The sequence below is a fragment of the Toxotes jaculatrix genome, chromosome 14 (assembly GCF_017976425.1).
Source record: "Toxotes jaculatrix isolate fToxJac2 chromosome 14, fToxJac2.pri, whole genome shotgun sequence".
In the NCBI taxonomy this organism is placed as follows: Eukaryota; Metazoa; Chordata; class Actinopteri; family Toxotidae; genus Toxotes; species Toxotes jaculatrix.
In genome coordinates, this window is record NC_054407.1 from 5,046,213 (window position 1) to 5,070,506 (window position 24,294).

A 24,294-nucleotide genomic window follows, 5' to 3' on the forward strand; every position below is an offset into this window, starting at 1 on the left:
TTTTTCCCCCATGTTCAAACGAATGTCACTATAGGCTACTGTGGAAGTTCTTAGCTCAGTCTAAACTTATCACCTGGCCCTGGGTTAATGGCAATTTCATACACTTCAGGACTGGGTCTTGAAAGGAGTAGTCTTTTTCTATAATTAACATGTTTTAATAATCACCATTGCCATTAATGATGTTATAATAGTAATAATAAGCATCTTCATCATAACCAGCCTAGAATATTTTTTCCTCCTTTTATAGAGAATAAGCAATCATCCCCAGGTGTGCAGAGGAGGCACTCATTTATGTAACCACAGTGAACTGCGTTAGACTGAGTTAGAGTCCTTAAGCACATAGCCACAGTCCATAAACTGACATGCAAGTAGAGCAACCAATTCAATGTAAGGTACAGCTTGACTGATACCGAATTCTGAGGCTGATACCAATATACCAAGATACATTCTGACCAGGACATACAGTTGAAATATAAAACAAATACTTCTCATTAGGGGACAAATTATGTAATGGTGACATCTAAATTATTACCTAATTTGGCATTTTTGTACTGCAGTTTCTTCGGCTAACATATAAACCAATACCCATTCATCTGCAATAAGATAATATATCAACCAGTATACTGGCTTGGCCAATTTATCAGTCCAGCTCTAAGCTCTGAAGCCACCTGTCTTGCATTTGATAAACCAGCATGAACAGTAATGCTGTCAGTGGTAGCTGATGATTGTCTGATAATTGTCAGTATCATTAGGGCTGCAGAGAAGGAGGAAAATTTCCATCACAATTTCCCACAACCCAAGGTGACATCCTCAAAGTTCTTGGTTTGTTCCATCCCCCAGTCTAACTCCTAAACATACTGAATTTATGGTCATATAAATCAGTCACATAAAACTGAGGAAGGTGGCAAGTCGTAACATTTAAGAATCCGAAACCAGAAAATATTTAGTAATTTTGCTTAATAAACGACTCAAATTATCAGTTAATTAATTTTATGTCAGTGGACTTAACAGTTAACTTGAGAATTTCACACAGCAGGGGAGATTGTTATTAAAGGTCAAAACCAAATGCTGTTAGGGTTACTGGATATAGCAGCTGGCACAAGTTGTTTGTAACAAGGAATAGCAGGTGAACAGAAAGAGCAAAAGCAAAGAAGTCAGAGACTCACTATCCACAAAGCAATTAAAGAGTCTAACTGAGTATAGTAACTGTGTATAGGCAGAAACAGTATGTCTACCAGCAGAAGGACAATATGAATATTCTGAAACAGATCAATATAAAAGAAGGATGCGCAGGCAGAGGACCAAGTCCAGAGTTTCTGACCAGTAAATCACTTCAAATCTACAGACTAGGTCTGTAAGACTAGAGAATATATTTAATTATGCATTCCTATACCACTGAGCATGGCATCTATCTCAGAGAGCTCAGTATGACCATGGGACTGTCAGGGGGACACTTTTTTGTGAGATGCCATCTGTAAGTGCCTTTGATGCAGACATGATCAGTTGACACCCACCTGCTATGACTGCAGGGTTGCTCTGCCCTCCCTCAGGCTTCACCCAGAGCTCCAGGCTGAACTTGGCCCTCGGGAGCTCCACCCTTGCTGTCGGCTTCATCTTCAGCTGGTCCCGACGCCCGCTGAAGTACAGGGCAGTCATCCATGAAGGGGGCACCCTAGGCACGGGGCTCCCCCACGGAGAGGAGCTGGCAGCGGGCAGGCTCACCGGTGGATCCGCCTTTTCCACCTCCCCAGAGTAGTCCTCGGTACCGTCCTCCACAGTCCCAGTCGAGGTCTGCTGATCTCCATCCCCCTGGTGCAGTCTGTAGAGAACCTGGAGTCCCTTGGAATCTGTTGAGCTGTCGGGAAAAACTTTCTTCCAACTGGAGTTGCCCTCTTCCTCGTATGGAAACGTCCCGTCGAGGCTACGAGCAAGCCTGGAGCGGAAGCCGCGCGGGGACTGCGCCTGGCCCGAGGAGGAGGCGCTCTGTCCGGCGTCTTTAAGCACAGGCATCCTGGGCAGTTGTGTGGCGTCTTTACTAACATCATTTGGGTCGGTCCTGCCATCTGTGGAGCGTTGCTGCAGCCGTCCAGGCAACGTAACATAACCGTCCTCCGCTCCCACCGCCACATCCTCTGTGTCGCCCCAGCCTCCCCTCTCCTCGACCCGGTGCACCCCGGTGTCACCCCTACACCCTCCTGCACAAACCGCAGAAGCGCTCTCAACAGTGTACAGCTCTCTCGGGCTCGTGTGCGTCCTCAGACGGGCCGCTGGAGGGCGGTGTTGGGACGGGGAGAGGGAGAGGGGCTGCCGCCGGGACCTCCGGACGCCGGAGACGGTGCAGGGTTCACCTGCTAGCCTGGAGAGCTCGCGGTCTGCCCGCCGGGCCATGGCGCGTTTGTACCGGCTGAGTGCATCGGAGCGAACCGGGTTGAGCAGCCACGTGTTAGTGATGAGGACGAGGAAGATAGCCAGTAGTCTGATCAACAACATTTTCTTAAGTTAGGGAGGATAGTCTGCAGGGCTTTATTTTTATTTTTTATTTATTTATTTACTTATTTCTTTTTTGGGAATAAATGACTTTAGCTCTTTTAAAAGTCCCCTGGTTTCCAATTCAGCAGCAAGAGGTCTCAGACCAGACTGTGATTATTAGATTTATTTGCGCGCATTTCCCCCAGTAATAAAGAAACTGCGGTTTAGGTTTCCTGTTTTGGAATCTTACAATGAACCTGTGTTAGTAAACAAATTAGGAGAGTAATCAAATATAAACTATCAGTGCATTCCAAAGGGATCAAACTAATAAAGAGACCGTCACATTCAATGTTTCTCACATGAACTTATTGCGGACTGAGGTTCGTGGTATATAGCGTATTATGTGTGAGTAAAGTAGATGTTAACACTTGTAAAGAATCGCAGAAAACATTCAGATCTTCAGCTAAGTTAAACTTAATCTTTTGTTGGCGCAGTTGCAATGGGTCTCCGCACTCCTCTGCACTTTGCGCGGACCCTCAGAAGCGGAGCTCTGCCTCTTTTTCATTCATGTTTACTGTCTGCAAAAGACAGTATCTGGAGCCTCTGGCACTTTGTTCCTGCTACAGGTAAAAAAAAAAAAAAGGAGAAGAAAACATCCAAATACTACTGTGTGCCTCTCGCAAAGCTCATGAGGTAAAGAAAGAAATTTAAAATGTCACCAGGCTGATTTAAAATTTTGGAAAACAGGAAACAGAGTTGTTTTATTACTGAGGAAAATGTGGATGCAGTTTCCTTTGTTTTGAATTTACTCTAATAACTCATGGGAGTCAGATTTCACTCCCTTCTGACTTTGCACAAAGCCTCTTATTTCTTTTTACCTGACCATTGCGGCATCATTTATGCGTCCTGTTCCAAAATATGGCTGCAAGGTGATTCAGAGAAGCCTAATTAAAAAAAATAAAAATAAAAAAATAAAGGAAAAAAAAATATCAAACTCCAGAGGCAAAATGAAGTGCAGTGGTGCAGTGCAAAGTGCCAGCTCTAAAATGGTTACCCTGCTTGTTGAGCATGGGCTTTCCTACATTTTTTTTTTTTTTTTTTAGAAAGGATAAAAAATATTAGTCCATTAAATCATGGTTCGGCATCTGCGTGTCAGCTCCTCCTGGTATTGTTGTGCGTCTGTGAGCGCTTCAGAGAGTGACTTGCTGCTCCTCTGCACCGGTCCATGCAGTGGGCTAGTTGTAATATCCTCCTCCATTCACTCCTCCATCTCTCTCTCTCTCTCTCTCTCTCTCTCTCTCTCTCTCATTCTCCCGAGTCCAAAAGTTTTTTATCAGGGAGCCCCTGCCCGCCCTGACATCACCGGTAGGGGAAGTGCGGTGGCGATGGTGGTGGAGGTGGGGGGTGTGGGGGGTTGTAAAGTTTATTTATGTATTTATTATTCTTGTCCTTGCCTCATTCATCCATCCATCCACACATCTCCTTTGATGGGTATTCAGATCCTTTACTGAAGTAAATAAGACCAGTGTAACAATCCCTGTGGCATGGAAAAGTCTGGCATTCAGATTTTTATCATCAGCAAAATGCAGTGATGGGATGTACAAAAAGTACTCTGTTGTATTTAAACACACATTTGAGGTACTTGTACTTCCATTCGGTGTTTCCATTTCATGCCACTTCACAGTAGCACTACACGTTTTTACTCCATAACATTTACTGACCTCTTTAGTAACCACTTAGTTTACTGATGAGTTATTTTACAGATTAATATTGTAGGAACAGGACATGTGGTGAGGCTATAAAATGTGATGCACTGCTGTAGATCAAATTATGAGACAAAATTACTGATCAGTTTATAAAATAATTCAAATAAAGCTCCAATTCAACCACCTACAGCCATGAAATGCTACTTACACATGGATGTATCAGCAATAACAACTCAGTACAATCCAACTCAGGTCTTTTTTTTTTTTTTTAATTATGAATGCATTTACTTTAGATTCTTAAAGTGACAAAGCGTAATGATGGAGTATTTTTATATTGCAGTATTTCTGCTTTTACTAAAGTAAACCATCTGGACACTTCCTGCACTACTGGCAACATGTTGGATAGCAAAATTGCATATATAATATTGTAAGTATCAAAAGTAGAAGTACTCATTGTATAGAAGAAATAATAATAAAGTTTATTATATCTCATGACTGGATTATATTTACTACTGCATTTATATGTAAGCAGCATTTTGCTGGTCAAGTTACAGCTGCTTAAAAGTATTTTGTATATAATTTTATGAGCTCATCATTAATGTTGTGTCTAAAATCCTAATTTTGCAAAGTAATCTGTCTTCAAATAGGACAAAAATATTATTATTAAATAGGATTATATAGTTATTTTATATGTATAAAATATGCAATACTTGCCTCACAAATATGGTGGAGTCGAAATATAAAGTGACACAAAATGAAAATACTCAAGCATAGGATACTCAGAATTGTACTTAAGTCCAGTACTTAAGTAAAAATACTGAGTTACCTTCCACCACTGCCCATGTCCTCTTAATGGGAGGCTCTTCTGTCAACCTGGCAGTGGATGAATGATAGTGGAGGTGGCTGCTCTGGGGGTGGGCGGGTGTTTGCTCCTGCTACAGTAACATAAGTGTGTTTGATCTCTACCTAGCTACCCCTCACTCCTTTTCTTCCTCTCTCTCTCTCTCTCTCTCTCTTACTCTCTCTCTCTCTACCTCTCTCTCACACACACACACAAAGGAGGGGAGGTTTGAATAACCCTCTCCCTCCCTCTCCCCTTTCCTCCTTTTCTCTTCCTTTTACTCCCTCCTTCCCTCCCCCTTCTCTTGATCTATCTATCTCACTCACTCATGCTCTGGCTCTCTTCAGTGCTACAGCACGGACAGGCACAACATCTGTCTCACACATGAAAAGGGTTTTTGTGAGCTTTTTATCATCCAAATATGCTACCTGCTCCGCACCGAACCCTTGGTGTGTTTGTGTGAGCCGAGTCAGGGCTGGAAAAAACAAAAACAGGGAGAGGAAGTATCAGGTGAGAGGGGGGAACAGAAGAAGATGTAAGGAGAAATATATGGAGGCAGATTATATAATTACTGTACAACTGAAGGTGAAAATACCATAAAATTGTAGTTTTAATTATTCCGTTTTTATTGATGTAGCGATATAAACAAAGACCAAAATGCTCTAATAGGCAAATAATACAGAAAAAGAACATACTATGTACACCTGCATACATACATGTACCTGCATATACACATGCACACATGGAGAAACACACAGATACAAACACCATCAGGTAAGATTATTTGAACACATTTTTGATACCGTGTGAGTTTTTGTTCTTTTCAGGATAATAAAGGCATTTTATGCTGTTTGACAAAAAAAAAAAAAACATCTTAACTCAAGGTCCACTCCCATACTCTGTCTTTTGAAGAAGACTGCAAGATGTAGTTGAAAGCTCCCAAAAAAAGCAAATACATGGACCTTGAGGTAAATGTTTTTGTCAGTCTAACTTTTCCAAGTTTTCTGAATGTTACGCTCATTTGTCCAATAAGGAATTGTGTGCAGGTTTTCGTACAGAAAAATGTTACATCCATATCTCATGATCAGACAACAGCTGGTATCATCACTCATGGTCACATATCACTAATTTCAGTTAAACAGTGGAGAAATACTACTAGTTTTTTTTTTTTAAGTCATTGCAGCTTAGCCAGCAGAAGAGGTGGCACAGCCGAACGTAATGTAACAGAATCTACCTTCAGTAATACCCCACACTGAGTTTTACACTCAGTGTTGTGTTATCCACCTTTTTCCCTGTGGTTAAAAATAAATAAATAAATAAATCATGCATTTTAGGCATCGTGGAATCCTTCAATGTCCTGATCTTTCATCTGTTCAAGTCAAACTACGTATTTTTGCAGATTATCATGTATGGATCTGTAATATTTTGACTCTTGAAAGACAACTTGCAAATTGAAAAAAAAAATAGCTTTTGGCAACTCGTGCAGGCCCTCCTAACTCAAAAGACAGGTGTACTCACTGAGATGTTTCCAAACACTGCAAACAAAATCTATACTGCTCTTGAAAAGGCCATAAAACTTTATAGCTACAATGTACTGTCATCTGTTTGAAGACTTTTGTGTTTTGCCTCCTGGGCATTGTAAAGCTTCCATCCTTTTGTAGAGTAGATTTGAGCAGTTTATGTGTTTATGCTCATGATATGCAGACAAATTCAGTCATGCATTCAGTCATGATGCATCATCAGTCATTATTTGCCCTCTAAGTGGTAATTAAAAAAATAAATAGTGGCTCCCATAGGCAGCGGTTGCTGTTCCACACCTTCTTAAACGTTGCCCCTTCTTCTTCCCCCAGACCCCACTATTTTTTTGTCAAGCTCAATTTGCAAACAGGGTCCTGGCTCGAGGCTGCAGATGGAGATGGAGGAGGAGGCCGCTGGCAGTTGGCAGGGGCCCCTGAAGGGGCAAAAAACGGTTCCTAAAGAGTGGGAGGCAGGAATTCCACAATCCCAGCCTGCCTGACTGAGGGATCTGCCTGCTAAACATTCAGCTCTTTCTGCTGGCGAAGTGCCCTTTGAAATCCAGCTGCAACTGTGTTGGGAAAAAAAAAAGAAAGGAAAAAAAGAAATAGGAGGGGTGGGTTTTAAGAGAAAGCAACAAAAAAGGGAGGGAAAGAGAGGATGAAGGAGAAGAGACAGAAGAGAGGAAGAGAGTGATAGAGGGGTGGGCAGTATGTGTGTTAGAGTGTGTGTGTGTGTGTGTGTGTGTGTGTGTGTATGAGGGAGAGAGAGAGAGAGTCTGAATGGGCGTGCTCCACCGGGGCCTCACCCCCCACTGTAAGGGACCTCCACAGATTATCCTTCATCTGAGTTTGTCGGTCTTGACCCCACCAACCCTGAGGCCCGCTTTCTGTCTTCTCTTCGCTCTTTCTCTTTCGCACGCACTTTTCCGCACTCACTCACTCTTTCATTCGTTTCTCCGTGCACCCTCATTATTTTCTCTGTGTCACTCACTCTTTCTCTCTTACCTCTCTGCCGCTCGCTAACCTCCAATGCAACAACGCTGCTGACCCTCCAGCTCCACCCCGCCAACGCCACCACCACCACACACATTCCCCAGACACACACAACCTGGCTGCTCATGCAAAAAAGGGGGGACCCAATAGGAGAAAATCCAGGCTGATGTGCAGGACAAATGAGGAGGGGAAGAAAGAAGAAAAGGGGAGAAAGAAAGAAGGCGAGCTTTTCACTACCACTGGTGTAAAATAGAAAGGGAGGGGGAGGGAGAGGGGGACAAATGCAACACGGTGTGCATACAGTACCGCAGGTGTTTTGCTCAAAGGGTCTCATTCAGAGTCAGCTGTTGCATGTGCAGAGTATTCAAGGTGTTCAATAAAAAAATAAACTGATATTTATGTCTGACATTATATTCCAGTTGCAGTTTTACTATCTACTGTTTTCCATCTCTACTCTCACTATGAACTGCATATTATCTTCATAAAACTCAGAAAAACTCAGATTTAAAGATAATGAAACCAGAAAACCAGACAAAAAAAAATCTCAATTTCTAACCATGAAAATATCTATTAGATTCATATATGTCTATATTTTAGTGTCTTTATTGCAATTAGACTGAAAATTGCTACTGAGTATTCTTGTGCTAGCACTTTGACTTTATTTTGAGTCTCACATTAAATTAAGCCCAACATGATTGACTTATGCAGCACAGAGAAAGACATTTTCCATGGTGGTCCTCTTCAGGGAAATTAATTTACTCTTCAGTGTATCCAGTAGTTTTCCTCTTGCTGAAAACCTAATTTCACATCCTAACTGAGCTCCATAATGATACATATAAACTTCTTCCACAAACAAAAACATGGGAAAATCCATGTTGTGCGTGCCTACATGGAGGAGCCCTTATTTGCCCATGTGGAGGTAAAAATGGAAAAGCAAGTAGCAGGCTGGATAAACTGTGAGCATGAATATGTTAGTGCTCCTTAGGTTTTATTTGCAAAGCTGCAGGTGGATGTTTGAATGACATGACACTGTTTTTCTTGGCACAGTCACTGGCTGCACTTTGTGGATGTGACCGAGCTGCTTGTTTTTGATGCACAGGCAATATCATCTGGAAAAAAAAGGACAAACATGAGGAGGCACTCATGTTGTTCTATGGTAGACTGAAATCATTAGATTCTTAGAGCGTTCCAAACAGAACCTCTGGGTCTGTGGTTCCCCTTGTGCTTAAAGGCTCATATCCTGAGGTATAATTATGATATTCATATATATTTTTTAAAAGAACTTTGGTGTGATATTTGAATATCATCCTTGCTAAGTATGGTTTTATAGGATTCTTATGAAACATAACTATGGAGCCGTCTAGTTTCCTATCAATGCAGAGAAGTCTTCTCTTGATCTTATGGTTGTCCGTCTGCTGATAGGTTATTATATACTGGATAATAGTTACATATGCCATAACTAACATATGATATCTTTTGATGCATCTTTTGATTTTCATGACTAAACGCAAACAAAATGAACATGAATAAAATTATTATCAGGAAGTGAAGTGAACCTTGACATTGAGAATTGTTAGTTTATATAGTGTGAGCCCTGTAGCAGGAAAATGCAATGCAAAACACAAAACAATAGCATTACAATGAGTCTTCCCTCTGGAATTTTATGGTTGTTGGGCATTGTTCTGTGACAAAATAATCTCAACACAATAAATTAGTAGGTGTACCTCTGAGCTTAGATTATTTGCCAAATGTCCTGTTTCCGAGGTCAAAAATAAACCTTCAGTCTAGTTACAAAAATTGAGGGAGAAAAATATTAAATCTAGCAGTAAAGCTTGATGTTTCCACCAGAGTAGTTAAACTCCTTCTCGCTAGGGGGCAGTAGTTGAAAAGCCGGAGCACACTGGGCACCTGGGTAATCGAGGAAACTCAAGCGATTCCTGTCCGTAGCTAACAGTAGCTAGCCGGCTAATCCCCCGGACAGCGTAGTTGTGGTTGTTTTTGTCCGTTTCAGTGTTCATGTCTTTTCACCTTTTGTATTACAGTGATTTTCTAATACCCCGTCAGTGGCAAAAGTGAGGCGAGACACCAGCGGACACACCAACGGACAGGGCACTGTTGCTTTCTCCCAGGATGCTAACACACAAGCAATCCAGCTAGCTAGCCAGCCTACTAAAGTAGCCAAATAGCAGCACTGCCCGGATGCTTTGAGCAACATCGCACCAGCGGATTTTGGGGAGTTTCTCGTCGGCCTTGCATGATGTCAAGCAACCGGCCACAGCAAAACGCTGGTGGGGCAGGTTCAGTGCCCAGCACAAGTAGCAGCACAGGAGGCACTGGGAACACAAATGGTGGCGGTGGGAGCAACGCCGTCACAAGTAACGGTAACAATTCTGGAAATGTTGTGCCCACCCGGACCTTAGCAGCAGCCGGCGAGGGCGGCTCGTCGGTGCCAACTTTGGCCGCCGTGCCGTCGTCCCGGGGCGGTTTTGCTTCCCTGAGCAAACACTCTGCGTCTTCGGGCAGCAGAAAGAGATCCCTCCATCAAGCACCTTTATACAACGGCCTCTTGAATTCATACGAAGATAAAAGCAACGATTTTGTCTGGTTAGTTTTCTCCGGAGTAACCGCCGAGAAGCTGCTTTTGCTAACTGTTACCTTTGGAAAAGTTTGAGAGACGAATTTTGCTCTTGCACTAAACACGGCTTTTTGTCTCCTTTTTTCCAGTCCCATTTGCTTCGAAATGATAGAAGAGGCACACATGACAAAGTGTGGACACAGTTTTTGGTAAGTGTTCATTTGTATCGGAGGCAGTGGGTTAAGTGTTGGCCCGGCAAATGATATGTTTGTTTGTGAACAGTGTTTAAATGCCCTACAGAGACTTTAAATGGACAATAACAATTAATTTGACCTGCCAAATATTTTTGTCCATAAAAATAATCTTGCACAGTATGTCTATCAGTGATGGTTACAGGTAGGGATGGAGGAATGGACAACTTTCTTCTCCCCCACCTGTCCAACACTCTAACCAACTCCTAAAGATAGATAAGAGATAAGACTTTATTGATCCCACAGCGGGGAAATTCACTTGTTAGGCAGCTCACAAGAAAAACAGGGAAAAAAGAATAAAGTGCAGAAAAACAAGAACTGTGTATGCAACTCAAGTAACAAAAATGTACAAAAATAGAGCATATACAGTTTAAAATGTCAAGTTAAAAATACAAAACAGTAAAAACTGGCTGTATACAAATTTACACAATGATGGAGGTAAATGAATAAGATACTGTGAGAGAAAAATATTGCACAGGCCTGCCATAAAGAGATGAAAAGTTTCTAAACTAATCTCAGCTAGAAAAAGTCCAAATCAAAACTTTTGTCTCTCTCCAACAAACAAAACCACTCTTTGTGTCACTGATAAATGCCATTGCTTTGTCCTTGCAAATTAATAATAGTATGCTAGATGATTTAGACTGGTAATGAACTGTGAGACTACATGTGTGCATACAGGTGAAGTGACTACTAGTGTCAAGCAAATTAGTTGTTGATGCTTATATTAAAGGAATAAGGCTAAAACGTCTTCTTAACACATTCATTGTACAAAAGCAGTATGAGAACGGAGAGCATGTCAAACTTGTCTGTGCTGTGTAACGGTTTTACACTTGCGTTTCAGCACAGTTAGATGTAACTGAACTTCCTTTCTGGTAACTCAGACTGTCCAGTGTCCTCTTGTTCTCCTTTCCTTGTTCTGTTAAAGTGATTTCACAGGACTCCGTTCTTTCTCCCTCTTGCAGTTTCAAGTGTATCCGCCAGAGCCTTGAGGACAGCAACCGATGTCCCAAGTGTAACTATATTGTGGATAACGTAGATCAGCTTTACCCAAACTTTCTTGGTAGGTATTACGGTTCAGAAGATTGAGGTTTGCTTTATACTCACGTGGCGGTTGCCCCTGCAGGTTTTGACCATTAACTGTCTTTCATAAACGAAGCAGTTCTGTGTTTTTATCCAACAAAACCTTACAAAAGGCCTGAGAAGAATTTGAGTGGATTGCATGGTAGATGAGATTTGAAATCCAGACGACGAAAGCATATGATGGAATGTGAAAAAGACTGAAGAGGACTCCAGTGAAAGTGCCTAAACCTTGTGGAAGTGGCCTGTACCTTAAAAGCACAATGAAACTTCTAGCGGTATCATTACTGACTAATGTTTTTTTGTTACAATAGTGTGTTAATTGAAACAACTAAACCGTCTCATTTTGTCATTTTTCTGCTGTTAAAGTCGCACCCTGATAGTGTTCCTGTCAGTTACTCACAGATCTTTTTCACCTCTCTCTCTCTTACCCCCTTACCCACCACGTACTCCACCTGATCCCACTGTGTTCCAGTAAATGAACTGATCCTTAAACAGAAACAAAGGTCGGAGGAAAAGAGACTAAAATTAGATCATCCTGTAAGTACAACACAAAAATTACTACTTTGTTTCCCCCTTTTTCTATGAATCCTTCAAACTCACTCACTCTGATTTTCACTCTCACCTTAAAAGAAAAATCTGTTATTCGCCACTGATCAGTGTCTCTGACTCTCAGAACGGGTCCAGGTGGCAGGTCTTCCAGGATGTGTTGAGTCCTGACCAGGAGAACTTGGACCTGGCAAATGTCAATCTGATGCTGGAGCTCCTGGTCCAGAAGAAGAAGCAGCTGGAGGCGGTAAGCGAGGGGGTGAGGGTGATCAGATATGCATTTAACATACTTTAATCCTGACCATGTCTCATCTGCATTTTGATGACTCATAACATATTATTCCATGGTAAAGGAAGGAGATACAGAGCCACTTACTGAAGGCAAGATTTGCATAACTTCATTGAGGTGAAGCATACATCAGAGTTAAGCTTGATGACACAAAATGTCCAAAAGAGTTTGACAAAGTGACCATGTGATTATTATAGGTAATGCCAGGGGGTTACATTGAAAAAAAAATGGACGGCACAGTCAGTGGTTAGAGCTGTCACCTGACATTCAAGGGAGATCCTAGGTTTTAATCTGTTTGAATGCTTCCTGCAACCCTGTGCAGGATATGAGGACGCTATAATACTATATAATACTATAATATAAAAGATAGAATAATCAGGATCGGCATAACCAGGTTTTGTCTGAGGAGGTGGTTTCAGAGCGGCTCTTCCGTGTAATCGTGAATGTGGTCGTATTTGACAGAGGACAGCTTGAACCAATAACATCCCAGGGAATCACATTATCCAGCAGTTGCACCGTGTTTTATACATAGCATCAGATTTTCTGCAAGGGGATGCTTCAGGCTGCTTTGAAAGAGTCAAGAGTTGTCGAGTCATATGAATGGTATTATTCAGTAATGCTAGACGTGGTCCTTTTGACAGAGGGTATGTGTGTGTGTGTGTGTTTATTGGTTTGTGCTGACACACTTGCTGTGTAAATGCACACACTGGCGCTCTCTCTCTCTCTCTCTCTCTTTCTCTCTCTCAGACAGTCTGGCACATCCCCTTTTTTCTTGTTTTTGTCGCATCTGTTCAATACAAAAACAAGTCACATGAAAGGAGAAGTAGGAGCCACTACCTATCCTGTTGACTTATATTCTGTCACATCAGCACAGAATGTATGCGCTCCCTCAGACTGGCAGTAGGAGCTTAGTTTTCAAATCCTAACAAGTTTTGAAAGTGAGTTGCATCATATCAGAGGGCCAGTTTCACTATCTGCTCTTGAATTGCAAACACACACTACAACACACCACCTTTAGCTCTCTCTCTGTCAGACACAAGCTTATCTCTCTCTCCACTCACAATCACATGCAATGTCTGTCTGTCTGTCTGGCTGTGATATAAATAGGCGCACACACAAGAGCAAGAGCGAGCCACTGGCCGAGGCTAGTCTATTGTGGATGTGTCCTTACCAGCTTGTATGCCAACTGATCGGTAACAGGAAATTGCGAAACAGAAATATCAAAGATATGTTTGAAATCATGTAGAAACACTGTCACCTTATGTGACACTTATGTTTAATACGTATGTTGGTCATTACACTTTGAGACAGCAAATTTAAGAGAAGCTTATAAAACTTGAAATGTGTTTGCATATATATATATAAAAAGTTGCTGTCATGTCACAAGTTTGTCGACACATTTCACTGACCGTTTCCTCCCTCGTAGTTTGACCCTGTCGTCTCTTTTCATGGTTGCTGTTTCAGAGTTCCTTTCTGTTCCTCCTCATTTGTTTCTTAAGTCATTTCAGAGAGCAGAGACATAGCTATACATTTTTTTTTTTTGGCAGATATCAGAAACATGTACAGAATTATCAGGAGGGTTCAGACTGTACCTGGTAGCAGCTCAGTTTTTGGGAAGAACACAAACTTGGAATAAGTTGTTTACTAGGACGGCACTGATGGTTTTTTCCCCTGGAGGGTTTAAATACACAGTATACATGTCGTCTGTCTTATACTCAGCTTTAATGGAGCAGAGTTACTACTTCAGCACTTTGTGTGGAAGGGAGAAACATTTAGCAGACACATTTTCACATCATGGGGTCACTGTGATCTTTTATTACAGCAAGAGTTTCAGGCTTCAACAAAGAACAATTTTTATGATAGCAAAGGCATAATCACCTTTTATTAGAGGAAATAACATGTTTCGCTGATTTCCTAATGTTGAATGTGAGCCTGTGAGGACATCATGAGACTCGGCTAAGGCCAAAAAGGACTCTTACACAATGTTAGTTTTCTTGGCAGCAGCAGGAACAGTCTTCACGCATGGCATATGCAGGGGGATTGAAGTATACTAAGTGTGCCTTTGCAATGCTTTTGCAGTGAAGCTTTGTTACCTTATGCAGCCGAGTGACACAGGATGACCACTGACACTCAAAGTATTTACTCATACATTTGGTGTTTTAAGTAAAAAGGCTAGCATAGGAGCAAACCGAGTGTCCTAAATTGTCACCAGATTGGCCAAAGGCGTAGGTTTACGGCGTCCATAAAGAGGCAGGTAAGTATTCATGTCACTGTGTGGGGACGGTCTGTGTCCGTCCCCTGGGTGCTGTCCCCGCTGTGTTTGGTTCGGCCTCAGATTCCTGTGAAGTGAGGCACTTGAGAAATCATTGGAATCAGGTTTTCAGTTACTCCATCTTCCCACATTGGCTGTAATAGAAATGTCGTGCCGTCGGACAATCTTTCAGACAGTCAAGAGAAATTTTTTTTTTTCCTTCTAACCTTGAGCTCTAGAATCTGACAACCAACATTTTCTAAATTGCCAATAGATCTTTTATCAGCTGTCTCATAGCGGCTTCCAAAATGAGTCCACTTTGGTTTTCTGCTGGATTCTTATGGTTGTATTAAACCAACTCAAATTTCTGATTGACTGTTCTATATACACTAAATTGCCAGTGCCACTACTTCTCACTGGTGCTACCTTCCACTCATTCCTATAATATTTTCTTTTGTAGTGATTCTGGTTCACATGTATCAAATATGAAATGCAATGTAGGTTCAGCCAGTTTTTTAAATGACATATTACTGATACATTTGTTACTGTATGTGTTTGCTTTGCCTGTGGACAAAGCTGTTTTTCTTATCTGATTGGGTTTGTGTTTGTTCAGCCAGTCATTCAGGTTATTTGATCATTTGTGATCGAACCATTTTCGATCTCGTGTTGATATGGCTGCATCAAATTCAGACTTTCTGAAGGAACGGAGATGTTTTCTCAGAAGTGATGGAAGTACTGGCCTGCATTACTCCTCTGTTTACAGTCATTGATGTAAACAAACCTGTAACACCATCCAAAATGTACCGACAACTTAGATTTAGTATATGTCCAGTTTTAGTGTGTGTATTAAACAGCCTGTCAGTCAGTTTGGGAGTGATAGCAGGTTCCAGTTCTGCCTTTCAACCATTAGAGGTGGGGCTGCTCTTTTGTTTTCATCAGGGTTTGTGTCTTTAAATCAAACCTTTTCTGGTGTTTTTGTATCAGTTCAGGCCTCATAATGAAACGGCCAAATATGAGCATCAGTCCAAAATATGACCTGACTTCCTGCCCTCGGTTCATTTTGTTATGATAAGTATTTCAAGCCCAAGAAATGTCTAGCCACAGTTGTCAGCAGTATGTCTTTTAACACCAGTAAAACACTGGTTTTGGGATTGTTTGCCTTAGTTGAGTTGAAAAACATGCTTGGTTCTCTAATCTGTGCCTCCTATTGCTCAGAAGAGAACTGAGATGAGCTCTTGCAGGGGCCATGCTTGTGCTGTTTGGTTTAGATGGAGCATCTCTGCAACTCTATAAAATCTTACTATCTTTTTGGTGTAAAGGTATTCTGTGGCTTCTCTTGTAATTGTGGGTGATTATGTCCTTTGTCTCTCTCTCTCCCCTAGGAATCTCAAGCAGCTCAGAGACAGATCCTCATGGAGTTCCTCAAAGAAGCCAGAAGAAACAAGAGAGAGGTGCCGTTGTTTTTATATACGTATTATAAAACAGAGCTCTTGCACTGCAGTACAAAGAGTGCAGCACAAAGAATAGGTGAAAATATAAAATATGTATGTGCTGGAGGAAACTCAGCCTTTTCAGATTTTAATTTAACTTGTAAAAAAAAAAAAAAAAAGACCAAATAAACAAAACTGTCATATCAGACAAACTTATCTGTGCTTTTGGCTCTGTCAACAGCAACTGGAGCAACTACAGAAAGAGCTCAACTTTCTTGAGGAGGACATTAAGCGCGTTGAGGTAAAGAAACACACAACTCATGACCCACTTGCATAATATAAACCTGAGGCCTTGTAGCTGTGAGGCGCACCTCTGTGAGGATTTCTTTATCTCCTTGTCCCTGCGGTTGGATCTTTGGGCTTCACTTGATTAGGGGGTTGGTGGGGTGGGCCTGCAAACTTCATCTGTGACATAACAGATGATCTCGTAATGTGCGAGATCTCTGTTGTTAATAAGAGGATGTGTTTATGTTTTTACTTTTCTGGGTGAAACCAAAGACAAATTTCTTGCTTCGGCTCGACAATAAAGTGTGTTTGATTCAATTTTCAATGACGTGAAGCATGAGGTGAGAGGGACAGGTGCATGTTGGTGTTCTAAAAACAACAGGGAGTTAGAAATCGTAGTTTGGCTGCTGAGTTGGTCCACTTGTAAACATGGTCAGCGGTGGTTGTGACACAACTCATGAAGGCAATTAAGGCACTTTTAAAACCCTGAAAGTCCGAATGCAGAAGTCTGTGTCAGAATTTGTGACTCATTCTGAGTCATAACTCAACATCTGAAGACACAGATATGATACACATACCTAAAATAAAAATGTCTATAAATCTTCTTAAGAAATCAAAGAATAAAGATCCTGCGTATATACCTCCTGAACCTGCTGGAGAAGCATCATCTGTAGCAGCAGCAGCAGTTATCTTAGTGTCAGACTTTGAAAACCCCTGGACTCAAGATGTTTTACCAGATTCGGATTCAAAAAAAAATGCTGGACTATGGAAGCACATTATGTTGTGAAATGGCAACAACTGGAGCCACTCATCATCACAGCTTGAGATAGACAAACATGTTATTTCTGTGTGATTTTCCAGGAAATGAGTGGGCTGTACTCTCCAATGATGGAGCCAGAGTGTACGGTGCCTAATGTGGAGGCTCCCTCACCAGCACCCAGGTACAGATGACCTCTGTGTTGGAACAAATCATATCTGTAAAGGAAATGAGTCCATCATCATCACAGTACAAATGACCACATTTGCTTTTTTTGTTTACTAAAATAGAAATTCATTCCCAGGACAGACATAAGCTTACTGATGGAAATGTTTTACCCTTTGTTCTACAATAACTACAATATCTTTATGAAGCAGCTACTTAGCTAAACACTATCAAAGCACATATGTACTGTATGGTCAAAATGTTTGAGCATTATTGTATAGTGTGCCTTATATGTCTGTCTGTCTGTTGAACAGCTGTAGTAGTATTATTGAGCCATCAGACTACAGCCAGCCTCCAGGGTTTGGTGGAACAACCCAGGTAAGTCAGAGACACACACACACACATACACACACATACACACACACACACACACACACACACACACACACACACACACGCTGTGTGTTTGATTGCTGTTTTGACCATGTTTAAAAGTCATGTCTTCTATTTTCATTATGTTTAATTTGACTTGAATTGTGCAACTGTTTATTTCCACATCTCTTATTAGAACTTGTTGTTTTTATAACATGGATGCAGGCCATTGGTTTTGCCTGAAAGGAGCAGGAGATAAAGATCCTTAGAGATTTCTAAAAAAAAAAATCTTTGTACACAAGTTGTGGATATTAAACTAAAGGCCTGTTAAGTTTTGGTATATCTGTTATTGTAATGTTGACAAATAAAATCACACACATTCTCAGTAAAACTATAAATAAGTTTAGCACTAATTCAACTGTATTCTTAACCTGTGTTCATTTATGTTTCCTCCAGGGAAAGCGACAGACCTGGTACAACAGCACCCTGGCGTCAAGACGAAAGAGGCTGACGGCTCATTTTGAGGATCTAGAGCAATGCTACTTCTCCAACAAGATGTCACGCATCACAGGTGCTAATCCTGCAGGGAATGATATCATTCTCTCACAGCTGTTGGTCACAGTACAACTGCACTTTGGTCTGATAAGTATCTGTTGTTCTGATCCTGCACTAATCACTGGAGGGATGACTTACAGCAGCTACATCCAAGTGTTACCCTCTAAAGTTAATGTTTCTTTAAATGAAGACCACGTTTACCACAAACTCACCTTCGTGCTGTCGCAGATATCTTTCTGGTGACAAGTCTCTGGTGAGACACTACCTTTCTGTTTTATGCTGCAGAGAAACTGCGCAGGTTTCCAGCCACATGGTGACCGACACTACAAAATGATCTCCTTAGTTTTTGGTCATTATATGAGTGTGATCACAGTTTGTTTGTGGTCAAATGTAGCACAAAGCTCCTTCATCATTCACTATGGTTCTGTTTTTCTCTTGTTTTTTTGGTTGTTTTTTCAGAACATATATATTTCATGTCCCCATTGCTCTTTGTGAAGAGTATATTAACAGTGTGTTTTTGGTGTTTTCAGATGAGGGCAGGAACCTGAACCAGCTGGACGATTTTATGGAGTGTTTGTCCAAGTTCACTCGCTACAACTCCGTGCGGCCACTGGCCACCCTCTCCTACGCCAGTGACCTCTATAATGGCTCCAGTATTGTCTCCAGGTATGAAATAAAAAGGACTGAACTTGCATGTCAGTCTCTTCGAACCTTTCAAAGCAAAGTGTTCAGCTGCAGGGTGAAATCCTGGAAATAATAAATGTCTCACTTCCGTTTCAGTATTGAGTTTGACCGTGACTGTGACTACTTTGCCATTGCTGGTGTGACCAAGAAGATCAAGGTGTTTGAGTACGGCACTGTGATCCAGGATGCAGTGGACATCCACTATCCTGTCAACGAAATGACCTGCAATTCCAAAATCAGGTAAAGGAAATAGTTGTGCAGGTGTCTTTCAGATCCTACACTGCAGGTTTAACTAACTCTGACTTTAACCCTGAACTCTCGTTGGCCAACCCTGATATGGTAGCAGCTGATCAGAGTTTGTTCAGTTACCTCTGAGCATGTTCGCTCTGAATGAAAAAAGCCATCATCAGTGGTGCTCCTATACTATGACTCACCATAGCAACGGGTAAATAAAGAGCAGAGCCTCCATTTTAATCCAGTGGAGCTGGAAATATTTATGCGTCACAGTGAACATTTAGGCCGTCTTTAAAGAAACAGCAGCAGCAGTGAGCACTGCAGCCTGAGCTCGGAGTGGAGAGAAGACTTAGTAAGTTAACACTGTGATATTTTATTCAGCTGAAGTCCAACTCATTCATTATTTAACACCAACCAGTCTGTAGGTTTCTGTGAGATGTTTCTCCTCTTGGTCGACTGAAAAAAAAAAAAAGACTGGATGGAAAAGAACAAAGAAAAACTGACCTGTCAGTCTGCTGATATCGATCATTCACACTCTGACAGATCAGTTGTGAATATGCACAGATTTCTCACTGAATGGTGAGTTTACTTTTATACAATTGGATCTAAATAAGCTCCTTCTGACTGTATTCAGACCTGTATAGATCCGACTCATGTTTCACAAAACGCTCTTTCTGTGGCAAACATTTGTTTAAAAAAAAACATTGAACTCAGATTGATCCCTGCCTTGTTTGTTGTAGCTGTATCAGCTGGAGCAGCTATCACAAGAACCTTCTGGCCAGCAGTGACTATGAGGGAACCGTCATCCTGTGGGATGGATTCACAGGGCAGAGGTCCAAAGTCTACCAGGTATGATAGTTTTGTGACGTGGTGGATTTTACTGAATAAGATAACAAATAAAGCGGTGCAACCTCAGGGGTTCGCTTGGTTTAAACTGTCCGTTTTGCTGTGACACATTTTCAATGTTTGATCTTCTTTTCAGGAACATGAAAAAAGGTGTTGGAGCGTTGACTTCAATCTGATGGATCCCAAGCTCTTAGCCTCTGGTTCTGATGATGCTAAAGGTAACTGACTGGTTTTCAGACACAGATCATCTTCAGCTTCTCTTTCTGTCATGGCCAAATGTTGTTGTCATGTGTCTGTTTTTTTTGTTTTTTTTTCAGTGAAGTTATGGTCAACTAATCTTGACAACTCAGTGGCCAGCATCGAGGCCAAGGCCAATGTCTGCTGTGTTAAATTCAGTCCAACCTCCAGATATCATCTGGCCTTTGGCTGTGCAGGTAAGAGTCGCACTGCTTTTAGGTTGTGAGTGTCGGGTGTCTCAAGCCGCATTTTACTGTGGGTTGTGGACGAAACGTTAAATGTCCACACTGAGCTGAAACAAATAGAATCTGGTCAGGTCACCCAGCTGTCTCCAGTCAAAATCACAGGCAAAGAAAGTTGTTTTTCTGTCCTTGAGATGTGTCTTTACTGTTGCGTTCTGATCCCGGCGTACACACCTCATACCACTGCAGTTTTTCCTTGTAGACCTCTAAATTTTTTCTGTGGTCACGCTGACTCTGTTGGTCCAGACAAACCTCTGAAAACTATTTATTACTCTCCCAAAGGAGAATTTAGAATTAGAAATATTATGTTGTACATAGAAACAATTTTTCAATAAACTAACATTGGCTGGAGAGAGCAGCTCGCAAACTATCATCCAGCAGTGAATTGCCGTGGCTTATTTACCCCATTCTCTGTGTCTCTGAGGTCCAAGTCCACTAAGCCTGAAAAAGGAAGCCCCTCCTTGACCTTGGAGATGTTGTTTTACCGTCTTGAGAAAAGCTGGGACATTAGAGTAAAAGCCATCGGGCAACAGAACAGATGGAGAACACGGCTTGTTAGAAACACACATTTTAGAAAATGTCAACAAAGACATTGCACCATCATTTTACCGTGGCTGCCTGCCTTGGTGGTTACTGGATATAGCTCACGCTGAGAGTTGTTTCCAGTTATGAAGGACGCTATGCTCACACACAGCAGCCCCTCTTCTTGAGTGTTCTCTGCTCTATAAAACCCATAACCTATGTTTGTTGTTTTTTTTTTCTTCTTTCCTCCCAGACCACTGTGTCCACTACTATGATCTACGCAACACTAAGCAGCCAATCATGGTGTTCAAAGGCCACAGAAAGGCCGTGTCCTACGCCAAGTTTGTCAATGGAGAGGAAATTGTTTCTGCGTAAGTCAGTTAAACCGTGTTTTCTATTTTGAGCAGCAGGATTTGGAAAACATGTAACATCACAAATGTATTTTTGTCTCCAATATTTGGATGTTCCCTGCTGATTTGTTTTCAATTTAAATTCTTGTTACACAGACATTCTAAGACCATTTAATATGTACTTTATACTTTATAATATTATCCCTAATGTTTTATTTGACAAAGATACTCATGCTGACATTTATTTATGGCTCATTTTTTGTTCTCTTTACTAATCTATAATGATGGGATAACAGTTGAGATGGTTCTATCACGTACGACTGACATTCAGTTTCAACATGTTGCATCTCCAAATGCCCTTCAGTTCTGGACTCATATATTTATGTCCCTTAAATTGGCAGTTCGACGGACAGTCAACTGAAGCTGTGGAACGTCAACAAAACCCACTGTCTCCGCTCCTTCAAAGGTCACATCAATGAGAAGAACTTTGTCGGCCTGGCTTCCAACGGAGACTATGTTGCCTGTGGTAAGCATTTACTTTGGATAAGACTGTACCGGCCATGTTGTGAAATAATGTGTATTGCGGCCTTTCTTCAGTGTGTGTGTTTAGCCGTGCAGGGGCAGCACTATGTTAAAGTGTAGAAGACAATCGGAAGAAGCTCCGTTATGTCCAGATTTCCATCTCATTGCCTGTTAGTCTCCATAGGCAGAAATCACAACAAATACCACTGTGAAAATCATTTAATTAAATCACCTTAATGTGTGTGTGTGTGTGTGTACAGGCAGTGAGAACAACTCCCTGTACCTTTACTACAAAGGACTTTCCAAGACACTGTTAACATTCAAGTTTGACACAGTGAAGAGTGTCCTCGACAAGGACAAGAAGGAAGACGACACCAACGAGTTTGTCAGTGCTGTCTGCTGGAGGGCCCTGCCTGACGGAGTGAGTTTACCTCAATATTATGCTGTTGTTGATTTTTTTTATACTACAAGGACTGTTACACCAACTCGTTACTGCTCCTGATGAACAGATAAAGTCAGAACACTTTTCCATCTTGGTTCTTTTGGTTAAGATTTGAAAGGTCTGTGAGCCACAAGAAAGACAGATGAAGTTCTTTTTAATATATCCTGAACCAAATTGTACAATATAATCCAAACATACAAATGATACTGTTTTGTGATTGTAATTAACTATCCATGCAGTAACTTAAATAAACGGTGTTGTGTTGTATTAATGATACTTTGATTTTCAGGAGTCAAACGTGCTGATTGCTGCAAACAGTCAAGGAACAATCAAGGTTTGTATTTTGAAACGTGCACATAACACACACTAACAACCACGGGACATGACTGAGACATGAGATGCCAGACTCAGGTCAAGGTATCATGCCTCATTAGAGCTGAATGAATTGATCAATAGACAGAAAACCAGCAGCTATTTTGATAAGAGAATGTTTGACAGTTTTTGCTTGAAAAATGATGAAATGATTAATTGATAGTTTTCAGTTAATTTTCTGTCAATCGACTGATCTTTTCAGATCTAATACAATAGCAGCCTGCTTTCCAAATGTAATGCTTTAGACATCTATTGGTCGAAATACAAAGAAAATAGTCCACATGTAGACTGTGATTTCCCTGTACAGTGACAGCAGAGGCCTCAGCAACAAAGACTTCAAAGCCTATACCGCATCAAAATGATCTGCTTGGCAAGATACCACAAAGATTTAAAGGGAAAGAAAATATGTTTGTGATCTGGGTGAACTTCGCCTTTATATTGTGTACAGAACAGAGCACACAGGAGTCTCCTTAGCAGATAACATAACAGATCCATCTTTTCTCTCCTCACCAGGTACTTGAGCTCGTCTGAACGCCCACCACGTCTTCAGCGGGTGATAGAAGTACCATCAGCCTCTCTTTGTTTGCTAGAGGGTCAGTCTGATGCAGGGAGATTCCAGGCTGCCTGCTGAATTAGGATGCCTGCCAAAACCGGCAGAGCTGTAATAAACTGAACCCTGTCTTATTTTAACGAGCTACACTTTTTCTTTTGGACGGCAGTAAAAAAAATCAAAACTTTGGACCAGTGCATCAGTATAGCAGAAGGAGAAGATGTGCTGTCATTTCACAGCAGCAAAACGAGGACCTAGCTTGGGCACAAAATGGAACAAGAGACTTTAGAAAGCATTTTTGTGTATCGGCTACAATAGAACACCTCTCTATGGTTTTAGGTCAAATCAAAACTTGTACCTTTTTAATCAAGCTGTCGCTCTCGAGGGTACATCCAGCCAAACGCTACCAGTATGATGCATTTTTTCCCTTTTAAAGGCCAAAGCACAAGACAAAATGACATGCAAAAATAATGTCTTCACCTGAAGCTTTTAACCCCCCCCCCTCCTCCCTCGCCCTCATTGTTTGTCAGCTTCCTGTTTTTTTTCCCTCACTTTATGTGTACATTTGTGTTTTTCAGACTGGGGGAAACCCGTTTTAATAAATATGACTTGAATTTCATTCTGTCAAGCGTATCATCAGTTCATTTTCTGGCTTAAGCGTGTATAGGATGTGAGGTCGCGTACGGAAGTCAAGGAAGACCAATGAATTTTGAGAAATTGCTGATATTTCTGTTACTACCAGAACAAAATGAGATCTGACCTTTGTCTGTAATCACGGCTATTCTCATGTAACATCAGGCATTGATTTGCAATGCTCCATCGAACTGGACTTTTTTTTTTTTTTTTTTCCACGTATGTGAGCTCTGTGTTGCTTGTTGAAAAATGAAAACCTCACAGAATCATATTTTCGTTCTTTTAAAGTAGCAATGGAATTTCTCTTCACATACTGTAGGTTAAAGCATCTGATCTCAACTGAGCTGCATTGTAACTTCAGGCAAACTGCTGTCAGTTTCTGTGGAGTGGTGATCCATGTTGACACATCAAGGGGATTTGGTAAACACCGCCAAGACCTACCTATTTTATGATAACTGAGTGAGAGAGGTGTTTTGTATTTGTATAACTGAATAAATTATTTCCAAACTAGTTTGTCACGTTTTGTCATATTTTTACTTGATACTTTCCTGGCTGAGTTGTGTCTTTACTGTCGGTAA

The 24,294-nt window shown here is 41.3% G+C and overlaps 2 protein-coding genes across 2 annotated transcripts in view; one reads left to right on the forward strand and one right to left on the reverse strand.

Moving 5' to 3' along the window:
* Window positions 1-3,044, reverse strand: part of pappa2 (pappalysin 2) — a 71,840-nt gene extending 68,796 nt beyond the window's left edge. Inside the window, exon 1 of the mRNA XM_041056027.1 lies at window positions 1,515-3,044. Coding sequence (XP_040911961.1) covers window positions 1,515-2,490 — 976 coding nt within the window. The 5' untranslated portion in view covers window positions 2,491-3,044. The remainder of the gene's footprint in view (window positions 1-1,514) is intronic.
* Window positions 3,045-9,451: 6,407 nt separating this feature from the next.
* cop1 (COP1 E3 ubiquitin ligase) lies at window positions 9,452-23,699 on the forward strand. The gene is made up of 20 exons (XM_041056070.1): window positions 9,452-10,130; window positions 10,251-10,310; window positions 11,315-11,412; window positions 11,905-11,969; window positions 12,106-12,225; window positions 15,901-15,969; window positions 16,190-16,249; window positions 17,095-17,174; window positions 17,470-17,533; window positions 17,984-18,098; window positions 18,613-18,748; window positions 18,863-19,006; window positions 19,741-19,849; window positions 19,983-20,064; window positions 20,164-20,280; window positions 21,101-21,218; window positions 21,599-21,723; window positions 21,980-22,140; window positions 22,451-22,495; window positions 23,047-23,699. Exons 1-20 carry the CDS (start codon window positions 9,781-9,783, stop codon window positions 23,062-23,064), a joined length of 2,136 nt encoding a protein of 711 aa, XP_040912004.1. The 5' UTR covers window positions 9,452-9,780; the 3' UTR covers window positions 23,065-23,699.
* The last annotated feature ends 595 nt before the right edge of the window (window positions 23,700-24,294 follow it).